The 11,671-nt window shown below is 51.4% G+C and overlaps 1 protein-coding gene across 1 annotated transcript; it reads left to right on the top strand.

Annotated features, from left to right (window-relative positions):
• Nucleotides 1-9,358: 9,358 nt before the first annotated feature.
• Nucleotides 9,359-10,522, top strand: Epop (elongin BC and polycomb repressive complex 2 associated protein). Its single transcript, XM_050156875.1, has one exon. The coding sequence runs from the start codon at nucleotides 9,500-9,502 to the stop codon at nucleotides 10,520-10,522; it is 1,023 nt and encodes a 340-aa protein (XP_050012832.1). The 5' UTR covers nucleotides 9,359-9,499.
• The last annotated feature ends 1,149 nt before the right edge of the window (nucleotides 10,523-11,671 follow it).

The following is an 11,671-nucleotide window of genomic DNA, read 5'->3' as shown; positions in this document are numbered from 1 at the left end:
CATAGAGAAATTCTGTCTCAAAAAAGCAAAACAGGCCAGGCAGTTGTGGTTCACGCCTTTAATCCCAGCACTTGGAAGGCAGAGCAGGTGGATCTCTGTGAGTTGGAGGCAAGCCTGGTCTACAAAGTGAGTTCCAGGACAGCCAGTGCTAAAGAGTGAAACCCTGTCTCAAAAAGCAAAACAAAAACAAAAAAATCCAAAACCAACCAAACCAAAAGCCTAGTCTGGGTTACCTGCCACCTTGTCTAAATAAACAGAGAGATGGCTCAGTGGCTAAGAGCATGTGCTATTCCTGCAGAGGACCCAAATTCAGTTCTCAGCATCCACAAGAGGCCTCTCGCAACCACATGGAACTCCAGCTCCAGGGGGAGCCAATGCCTCTGACTTCTAAGGCCAGCTGTACTCACTTGTACATACCCACAGACAGACAGACAGACAGACAGACAGACATACACATGCACACTCACACACATATACATAAATGAATATTTGCAGAGTAACAGGCTGGAGAGAAGGTTCAGTGGGTAAGAGCACTTGCTGCTCTTGCAGAGAATCTGGGGTTCTGTTTCCGGCACCCACACAGACGCTCACAGTCATCTGTAACTCCAGTTCCAGGGGTTCTGACTTCCTCTTCTCATCTCTGCGTGCACTAGGTATATATGTGGTGTACAGACATACATGTAGGCAAAACATCTGTACACATAAATAAATCTACAAAAGATTTAAATTATTTTTTTCTTATCAAAAGCTTCTGAAGACCAGGTGCTAAGTAAATAGGGCGCCTCACCAAAGTCACTCATGTGTGACCCCTAGTCTCCAAGACTGGAGACTCCCTGCGGTAGAACTTGTCTGTATGCTGTTTGTGCCTCTGATATTATAACAGTACTCACAGGTAGAATTGTGACAAAAAAACATAGGTTTGATGACAGTTAAGGTTTTTTTCTTTGTTTTGAGACATGCTCTTACTATGTAGTCCTGGCTATCCTGGAATTTGATGGGTAGACCACTGGTCTTAAATCTACAGAGATCTAGGCCAGCCTGGTCTACAAGAGCTAGTGCCAGGACAGGCTCCAAAGCTACAGAGAAACCCTGTCTCGAAAAACCAAAAAAAAAAAAAAAAATCTACAGAGATCTGACAGCCTCTGCCTACAGATCCTATGTGCTGGGATTAAAGGTGTGGCTACCACACTCACCTACAGTTAAATTTGAATTACAGAACAGCCACTGACAATTTGTCTCATATAAATGTGTTTTGCTAAGCATTGTGGCACTTCTTTGGCATTTCTTTGTAATCCCAGTATTTGGATGATGAAGATAGGAGGATGAGAAATTCAAGGTCATTCTTGGCTCTATAGGGAACTGGAGGTGAACCTGAATTACCTGAGACTCTGCCTCAAAAAAAAAAAAAAAAAAAAAACCACAACTCCAGTACTCGGGAGGCAGAGGCAGGTGGATCTCTGTGAGCTCAAGGCCAGCCTGGTCTACGAAAGCTAGTTCCAGGACAGGACAGGTCCCAAAGCTACAGAGAAACCCTGTCTCAAAAAAACAAAAAGAAACAAAGAAAGAAAGAAAGAAAGAAAGAAAGAAAGAAAGAAAGAAAGAAAGAAAGAGTGCGCAATGACAGGCAGTTTGAAAAGCAGTTTAGTGACCAGATGTAGTGGCTCATGCTTGTAATCTCAGCATTTGTGAAGCAGAGGCAGAGGATTGCCATGAGCTCCTGGTCCCTTTGGCTACAGCATAAGTTCCCTGTCTCAACCAAAGCAGGGCTGGCAAAATGGCTCAGCAGGTAAAGTTGCTAGTCAGCAAGCCTGACCATCTGAGTTGAGTCCCTGCAGAGGAATAAGCATAGTAGAGGCAGAGAAGCAACGCCTGGGAGTTTTCTCTGACTTTCTTTTGCACACCAAGGAACTCAATGAGCTCTCTCTCTCTCTCTCTCTCTCTCTCTCTCTCTCTCTCTCACACACACACACACACACACACACACACTCACAAATAAATAAGTACAAAGTTAAACCTAGGCCTGGTGGTGTGTAGCTCAGGAGTGAAACACTTCCTAGCATACAGGGCTCAGGGGCACCCCAGCATTAGAATAACTAAGGCTGTGGGCAGTGGTAGCACACGCCTTTAATCCCTGCACTGCAGGCAGAGGCAGGTGGATTGCTTTGAATTTGAAGCTAGCCTGGTCTACAGAGCAAATTTCCTGTCTAGAAAACCCAAAATATATGAACGGAAATCCCACTTAATCATCTGGCAATTCCACTCTGAACTAGATGTGTGAGAGAAATAAAGCCTGCACGTCGTTGCTAATTTGTATTTCTTTTTCTGGTTTCTCTTTCTTTCTTTCTTTCTTTCTTTCTTTCTTTCTTTCTTTCTTTCTTTCTTTCTTCCTTCCTTCCTTCCTTCCTTCCTTCCTTCCTTCCTTCCTTCCTTCCTTTGTTTCTTTCTTTTTTTTTTCAAGACAAGGTTTCTCTGTGTAACAGTCCTGGCTCTCCTGGAACTAACTCTGTAGACCAGGCTGTCTTCAAACTCACAGAGATCCACCTGCCTTTGCCTTCCAGGTGCAGGGATTAAAGGCGTGCCTGTTTTTTTTTTTTTTTTTTTCTTTTTTCTTTTTTGAGATTGGTTCTGGCTCCATAGCCCAGGCTGGACAGAACTTCCTTCTACAAGCCAGGCTGGCCTCAAAGTTGTGCTCCTGACTGACTATACCTCCAGAGTGCTGAAATTCGTCCTGAGGCACCACATCCAGCGTTTGTCTTTTGTGATGGGGTCTCTGATGTCTCAGGCTGGCTTCACCCTAATCTAGGATGATAACCTTGACCTCCTTTTCTCCCCGTGCTCACTGGAATTAGAGAAATGTGCCTCTGCTCCGAGCTGTGTACTGACTCACGGGAGTGTGAATATGTGTTTCCTCTCCCACTCGGTGGGCATGAGAACTTGTGTGTGTGTGCACGCACGCACGCGTGCCTCTGGAGTCTAGAGGTCAAGATTGGTATCTTCTTCTGCAGATAGTTCATATTGCTTGAGATATGATCTGTATTGACCCTAGAGCTCACGGAATGCCTAGACTATCTGGTTAGAGGGTGCCAAAGACCCTGTCTCTGGTCCCTCTTGCTACCTTGCCGAGCTCTGTGCATAGGTGTTAGGAATCCACACTCAGCCCCCATTCACAGTTAGTGCTTCTCTACACTCTGAGCTACATCCCTAGCCCCCCTCAAATATAGGTATATATACTTTTTGTTTTTGTTTTTCAAGACAGGGTTTCTCTGTGTAGCTCTGGCTGTACTGGGACTTGTTCTGTAGATCAGGCTGGACTTGAACTCATGGATCCGCCTGTCTCTGCCTCCTGAGCGCTAGAATTAAAGTTGTGTGCCACCACCTCCTGGCACCTAAAATATTTTTTTAATCCTATATACACAAATATATTTTCATATATATAATATATAATATAATCCAAAATATATTTTGGAGGTAGAGGCAGGAGGATGAAAAATTCAAGGACAGTCTCTTCCATAGTGAGTCTGTCTCAGCAGAACTGTGGGTGTATGTTACTAGGGATGAAACCCAGGCCATCGGGCATGCTAAGTAAAATAAAATGTTCTGCCACTGAGGTATACAGATAGAAAGTTAAACGCAAGTGTTCATGATTGTATTATTTATAGCAAAAAAAGTAAAAACCGCCTAAATGGAGCTGAATAAACAAAGCATGGTCTACACACCCACACACTGAGAAGATACCAGGCAGTAGTAAAAAGACATAAGCTACTAATCCGTCATCAAACACCTGGGTACAGATAAAGCCTCAAAAACACTGTGAAAGAAGCCAGAGGCCAAAGATCACACCATTCCTTTTCCAAGGGTCCAGAGATGGGGGCGCTATACGGCTGGAGAGTAGATTGCTCCCGAGGCTTGGGGACGGGAATGGAGTTACTGTGAGTGGGGAGAAGGATTCTCAGAAGTGATGTCCTATTAACAAAATTGGATTTTGTTCCAGAGACAGTCCCATGTAGCCCAGGTTGGCCTGCACTATGCCCAAAGCTGAGGATGACTCCGAGTTTCTGAGTCTCCTGTCTCCATCTCCTGAGTGCTGGGATTACAGGAGTGGCCCACCGTGGCAGATTGGCTTGTTTTATTTTAAGATGATATTTATTTTGCAGCGTGATGGAAGACGTGCAGTAGCTGGTTTTCTCCTTTCTTCGCGTGGGTCCTGGGGATTGAACTCAGGCGTGGGCTTGGTGGTGCTGCCTTTGCCTAAGGGGTGACCTCTCACTGGCCCTGTGCCTTGTTTGATGAAGTCCTAGGAATCCAGACCCAGGGCCTCCTGCATGCTAGGCAAGCACTTCTCAGCCTAGAATTAGATCGTGAAGATGTAAGTTTACTTTAAAATGTTTAATTAAGCTCAGCACAATGTCACATGCCTTTAAAACCAGCACCAAGGAAGGAGGCAGAGGTAAGCAGAGATCTCCATGAGTTCAAGGCCAACCTGGTCTACAAAGGAAGTTCCAAGTCAGCCAGGATTATATAATGAGATCCTGTTTCAAACAAACAAAACAAAATTTTAAAAAAATGTTCAATTAGATGCTGGGTTAAGTATGGGCTTATACATTAGAAACCTCATATCTACCACCTGGAGAGAAGACTGAGCTAGCAAAGTGCTTTTCAGACAAGCCTGAGGGCCCAGTGTGATCCCTGGGACTGCACAGAGGTCAATGCAGAGAGCAGCTCTGCAAAGTTCTCCTCTGCCTTCAGCGCATGTGCCTGTTGCCATGCATGCACATATGGACACAATAATAATACGTAAGAATAAAGACTAGTCAGGTGGTGGTGGCGCACGCCTTCAGTTCTAGCACTCTAGGCAGAGGCAGGCGGATCTCTGAGTCTGAGGCGAGTTTCGGGACAGCCAGGGTTGTTATAAAGGGGACCCAGTCTCAGAAAACCAGAAAAGAAAAAAAAAACCACCAAAAAACCAAAAATAAAAATGTAGCCGGGCGGTGGTGGCGTACGCCTTTAATCCCAGCACTTGGGAGGCAGAGGCAGGCGGATCTCTGTGAGTTCGAGACCAGCCTGGTCTACAAGAGCTAGTTCCAGGACAGGCTCCAAAACCACAGAGAAACCCTGTCTCAAAAAACCAAAAATATAAATAAATAAATAAATAAATAAATAAATAATAAAAATGTAAAGAGCGAGCATGGTAGCTTGGGTTTATAATCCTTATGTAGAGAGGTAAGGACAGGCTGACTCAGGACCTCAATGGCCAGTTATCCTAGCCTGAGGAACAACGCTGAAGGCTGACCTCCAACTTTAATATGTGCACACACATTCAAGTGTATTTGTGTATATAGGAACAACAGGTGCACTCCCATACATGCGCACAAAAATGAATTTAAGTCGGGAGATGGTGGTGCATGCCTTTAATCCTAGCATTTGGGAGGCAGAGGCAGGCAAACATCTGTGAGTTTGAGGTCAGCCTGGTCTATAGAGTGAGTTCCAGGACAGCCAAAGCTACACAGAGAAACCCTGTCTCAAAAAACAACAGCCAGGTAGTGGTGGTGCATGCCTTTAATCCCAGCACTCAGGAGGCAGAGGTAGGAGGATCTCTATGAGTTGAGGTCAGCCTGGGCTACAGAGTGAGTTCCAGTATAGACTCCAAAACTACACAGAGAAGCCTTGTCTCAAAAAAACAAAATCAAACAAAAAGTGAAACAAAAAAACTGTTTTTTCAAGACAAGGTTTCTCTGTGGTTTTGATGCCTGTCCTGGAACTAGCTCTTGTAGACCAGGCTGGCCTCGAACTCACAGGGATCCGCCTACCTCTGCCTCCCGAGTACTGGGATTAAAGGCATGCGCCACCACCACCCAGCAAAACAAGTTTTTAAAAAATAGGGCTTACCTGCTGGTAGAAAACTATAATCCTTCGGGAGGCTCAGGCCAGGAGGATCTGGAGTTCATAGTCAGCATGGGCTATAGGATTGATAGACATCTATAATCCCATCTAATCATATCTAAACTAGAAAGTAGCTATGGGCAATAAACAGCAGAATTTTTAGAGATTAGGAAACACAAAACGCTGGGAAGTTCTATGGGGCTGGAAAGGGTACTCCGTGTCCCCCTTCTCAGGAATAAGCTTAGCCAGGGAGGCCCTACCTTCAAAAACCTTAAACAGGGCTCCTTCTGCCTTGTTAAGAACTAGATGGGCTGGGGGATGGAGAGATGGCTCAGAGGTTAAGAGTACTTGTCCCTCTTTCGAAGATCTTGGGTTCGGTTCCCAGAATTGGTATGGTGACTCCAGTTTCAGGGGACCCAACTCCCTCTTCTAGCCTCCAAAGGCGCCAGGCATATGTGTGGTACACAGACACACATGCGGGTTAGCACCCGCACACCAAACAAAATGAGTAGCTATTAAAAAAACTAGATGGGCAGCCAAGAAAGAAAGCCTTCTGGGTTAGCCCCCGAGGGCTCTTCTTATTTCTTTTGTCTCTTCTTCTGGAGAGGTGTAAAGTAGGACCCAGAGCTCAGTTTGTCTCTGTGGGGGAAGCAGCCACCCCTCCCGTAGAAGGCGGAGGGTGAGTCGAGTGCCCTCTACTGTTCACTCTTGGAAGTGCAGCAGCCGGGCCAGCCGACGTGAGGAATTGGTGATGTTCAGCTGAACTTGGTGTTCAGCTCTGCTGTTGATGCTCTGGGAAAAACACAGTTGACCCATTTTACTGAGAGGGACAGTGAAACAGAGAGTATCTAGGCAATACTGCTCAGGGCTGCAGAGCTGCCCCGCTGAGTCTTCTGAAAAAAGATGGCGCCTTGACGCCAGTTTTTTTTCCAGTTGTGGCATTACCCCCAGTGTTTTTTTGTTTTGTTTTGTTTTGTTTTAACTGCTTCCATGTCTTCCGGGAAGGGAAGGTGGAAGGGATTTCTCCTCCAGGGCAGGACTCTTTAACCACACTGACCCCTTTCATTAAAGCCCTAAACTCGGGTTTGGGGAGCTGGCAGTTTTTGGAATGGGAGATGAAGGAGGCCTGTGAATTGCATTGTTACATAATAGTCGCTGATTTATTCACACAGAGATTCACACCATGCTGGGTGCGGGGCTGCAAGCGGGGCTGCAAATTCCAGAGACTCCAGAGAAAAAGAAAGGAGCCTCCCAGGCCGGGCTCCCGCAGAGGGCCGAGGCCGCTCTCTGGTGTTTGTCTCCAGAGGAGAGCAGGGAACTAGGTGTCTCTCCCACAAAACCGAAAAGCCCTGCTGAGGCTTCCCACCCTCTCTCTAGTGCAGATCACTCGCCTTCCGTTCCCTTCCTCCAGCGTGTGCCTGTGTGTATTTAAGGTGGGGCCAGGGCTCTAGGGGCAAAGGAACCTCGGAGGTTAGATCCAGATCAACCAGGTGATCTGGCAGGACCCCGGGATCTACCCACTTCATGACAGCTGTCCCAGAGCTAGGGCTCCGTCTCATAAAGGACACTTGGGATTGGGGAGTTGGGGATCAGAACATCGAACCCTCTCTTCCCACAAGTCCCACTTTGGGCTTTACCTTGGGCCTCCGCCAAGGGCAGGGTGTGTGTATGTGTGTGTGTGTGTGGGGGGGGAATCCATCCTTAGTCCTTCCTCCCAGGCGTTATTAGATGTGATTTAGAAAAACAGTGTCCCTATTGTCCCTGGGAAGATGAGGATGCAAGCTGTTCTATCGCAGGAAAACCGATTGTGCATGCCAGTAAGTGTAGCGCTCAGAAAGCTGAGGCAAGAGGACGGAGTTCTAAGCCAGCGTAGGCTACTGTGGTGAGACCCTATCAGGGAGGGAGGGAGGGAGGGAGGGAAGGAGGGAGGGAGGACTTTCCTTTGCCCTGGCCAGGAAGCGATACTGTAACCCTCAATCTCATTCTCTCCCTGACTCCTACATCAGTCTCTTGCAGATGAGAAGCAACTGTATCTACCAACCCGGTGTTACAATAATGATGAACAGCCCAAGGACTCCTGCATAGACCCATTTATTCACAAGCGGTTATTGTGCGGTTTGGGCAGTGGGAATATAGCAGGGATCAAGACTGAATTCTACCGGCTGCCGGGCTCCTTCTGTGCAGATAGGATACTAGCTCATTCTAGACCCTGAGGAGAGATCAGCATGAAGGAACAAGCCTCTTCCACAGACCGAGTAGGCTGTGTAGGAGCTGAAGGAGAGACGTGAGAGTGTATGCATTATCAGGGATGTCGTGGGAATTCACTTTTCTCTTGTGGGAGGAAAGTAGAGTCTATGCGCCTCCTTTGGCCCTTTCTACCCATTCGGGGCAGCTCGGGACTCAGAGGGTCGAATCCTACCATTTAGAGGCTCTCAACTGTGCCAACGCGTTGGAATTCCGTTAAGAAGTGGGGTACTTCCATACTTCACGGAGATAAGGGAACAGGCACCGAGAAAGCCAGCTAAATGTCTTCCGTGGGTCTGATGAGATTCCACTCCTCCAAATTTAATTTTTTCTTTTACACATCTTGCACATACGTAGCGAATTCCTAACCAGTCACTCTACAAGTGGTTTTTGTTTTGAGTTCACTGGGTGCCAGGCCCTGTTCTAGGCCCCCCCAACCCAGAGCAAAGCCCACAGGACACCCTTAAGGGCGATCCCTTGCTGTGCCAAGCTCGTAAGCCATCGACGCTTGGTTTCATCCTTCCCTTCCACCTTGCTTTTGAGCTTGTCGCTGTGAATTCACGGAGTTCCATCTAGCTACCAAAGGGTAGAAACAAACTTTTCATTTCACAGATACGGAAAACCCGAGTCTGCTACCGGGTAAACGAGTGGCCTGATCTGCGACCAGGTAAAATGATTCCAGGATGCCAGCAGGACACCAGGAGCTCTGCGTCTGGCCCCTCGCACTTCCACCCGCGCGCGCCCAGACCCACGCGCCCCACATCCCTGACTTCCAGTCCAGCAGCTCAGGGTCCACGTGTGTGTGTCTGTGTGCGGAATGGGGACGGGGGCCGTGCCGCCCGAGGGGTGGGGTCTGCGTGACGTCACATCAGCAGCGACCAATCAGAGGCGGGCTCGCAGCCGCGGCGCTGGTATTGGGGCAGCGAGGGGGCAGTTCTCTATAACGCGGTCTCCGGAGCCAGCGGGGAAGAAAGAAGCCGAGAGGGCGGAAGGCGCCCTCCCCGCCGCTGGGCCCGGGCACCGGGCGCCGGGCCGGGGTCCTTCCCGCCGGCTGTGAGTGCCGGCCGCTTTGTTTGCCCCCGCCTCAGCGTTGAGGGGGGCGCGCCGCGAACGCGGCGGCAGGAAGCGCGACCGATTGCGCCGGGGACGCGCGGGGACCCAGGAGTCCGGCTGCCGCGAGGGCCGCGTGACGAGACCGCGGAGGGAGCCGGAGCACCGCCGCGGGCCCCCGGTGGCTGGCCCGGGGCGCCCGTGAGCACAGACCTCCCCGTCGACGGGGGGCGATGTTCCCCTGGCCCGCGGGCTCTTCGGGCCGCCGGGGCATCCCGCCGTTGGGACCAGGGCCCCCGCAGTGGGCGACCCCCAAGGCTGCTCCATGGAGACTCTGTGTCCTCCTCCCCGCCTGGCAGTGCCCGCGTCCCCGCGGGGGTCTCCCTGCTCGCCCACGCCCCGGAAACCGCGTCGGGGGACCCCGGAGTTCTCCCCGCTGTGCCTGCGTGCCCTCGCCTTCTGCGCCCTTGCCAAACCCCGGCCGTCCGCCTTGGGCCTAGGGCCTGGAGAGCTGGCGCCGCGGACCCCGGTGCTGCTAGGCCCCCCGGCCTCGCCATGCACCGGCGGCAGGGCCGTGGACAGTCTGAAGCACCTCGGGGGACAGGCCGGGCGACCGAGCGACGTGAGCTCCGCGGCCCGCGAGGATGCAGGAATCGCGGTGTGCCCAGGCGGCGAAGAAGAGGAAGAGGGCGGAGGCGGCTTCCCGCACTTCGGTTCTGGTTCCTGCGCACCTCCCGGTTGCTGTCCTGCTCCCCGGCGTCCTCGGGATTCTCCGACCAGCTCCGCCTGGTCCCCGCCCAGGCCAGCCCCGAGTCTGGAGTTCCAGCCTGATGCAGCTAGCAGTCCGCCTCAGGAGCCCAGCTCCCAGCCTCCTCCGCCACCTGCGGGCCTCTCCCCGGAACCTGCGTCTCCGGAGCAGCCTGTGCCGGCCTCGGCGGCTGCAGCGGGTGGAGACCCTGCCCCGGCCGCGCCCGAGGCACCCGCGCTCAGCCCTTCGACGGCAGACGCAGCGCCGGACGCGCCCAGTGATCTCCGCCAGGAACATTTCAATCGCCTGATCCGCCGCTCGAAACTTTGGTGTTATGCGAAGGGCTTCGCCCTGGACACTCCAAGTTTGCGCCGAGGGCCCGAGCGGCCGGCAGCCAAAGCCCGGGTAGCAGCCAAGAAACGCCGGCGGCCAGCGCCGCCTCCGCGCGGAGTGCAGCCCCGCCGGCCCGTCCCGACGCTCCCCACCTCGAGCACCTTTAGCCTTCTCGACTGCTTTCCCTGTCCACCAGCCCTGGTGGTGGAGGAGGGCCTGCAGGGAGACAAAAAGCCTCAGCCTGACCACCCGCTGTGGAGGTGGTAAATGGGAGGACCAGCTGTCCCCGAGCCCCGGGGCATCAAATCCTGGTGGGTCAACTTGGAAGAACCCTGAGTTTCGACCTCTTCTCCGGGTTGGGGTCCCGGGCAGACTGAGGACTCCAGGAGGGAGCCTTGATTCTCAGATTTGTCTGTCTTTTTGCGTTTTATGAACTGTGTGCCGAGGAACCGCAAATGACAGTGATCTTCAAGCACCTGAGAGGTCGGGGTGAGGGGTGATAGATAGTCCCTCATCTCGACCAATGAACCAAGGGATGGCTTCCGGAAAAGCCTTAACTGTAGAAGGCTGCATGACCAGCTCCATCCCTGCCCTCTCAGCGGGCGACCAGGGTCTTTATACCCTAGGGGAGCAAGGCGGCGACTGCCCAGAGACCAAAAGAAAGGGACGGAGGGAAGGACCTTGGTGATGGACAAACCGGTTGTTTCCGCGTTTGAGGGCCAGTTCAGGGACGTGGGGTTGCGGTGGGGTGGGAAAATGATTGACAACTCCCTGGGGGCATCCTCTACCCCCCACGGTTCAGACCTTTAACCCTTTACACCCCCTTTTCCATTCCTAGTCCTTCCTCTCCCCAAGTTCAGGTGATTCTCCCATTGATGAGAGCCTCAGTCTCAACCAGCAGGGTTGAGCAACTTTACCCTATTGTCCAGTTTTTGGGGTTTCCCTTGCCATAAGGTTTGATGAGTGGAAGAGTCCTCCAGCCCCACTTCCCTCCTCCCTTAACGAGGAGGGCAGAGGGCCTAGTTGTGTGGCCCCGAGGCTGGTTTATCCTGGGGAACGGGCCAAAAATTACCCGGGAAGATAATGGAAGGTGGAAGAAATCAATAAAATCAGACCAAACAAGTTGTCTTTCGAGGTACTCTCCCCCAGTTTATGGATGGGATGGTTTGGAGTTAGAAGGCTACTCTGAATCCATCCTTCAGACCATCCTGACTCAGCCCTTTAACGAGGTGGGTGCAAGACTGGCTGCAGAAAGGCAAATGGAAGGCCTTTGGCCTGAGGGCTTGGAGGGAACCTGGGCTGGGCGGGCTACCTTAAATGGTGTTTTTTTTTTTTTTAGCCTCAGGCATTTTGGGAGTTGTCAGGGATCTGATGGATCAGAAGGGGGCAGGGCCTGGGGATTAGGTTTGGGGTCAG

The sequence above is a fragment of the Alexandromys fortis genome, unplaced genomic scaffold, assembly GCF_014885135.2.
Source record: "Alexandromys fortis isolate MF-2015 unplaced genomic scaffold, M_Fortis_MF-2015_v1.1 scaffold_31, whole genome shotgun sequence".
In the NCBI taxonomy this organism is placed as follows: Eukaryota; Metazoa; Chordata; class Mammalia; order Rodentia; family Cricetidae; genus Alexandromys; species Alexandromys fortis.
The sequence above is the reverse complement of the archived record's forward strand: the minus strand, read 5'-3'. Positions and strand labels throughout refer to the sequence as shown.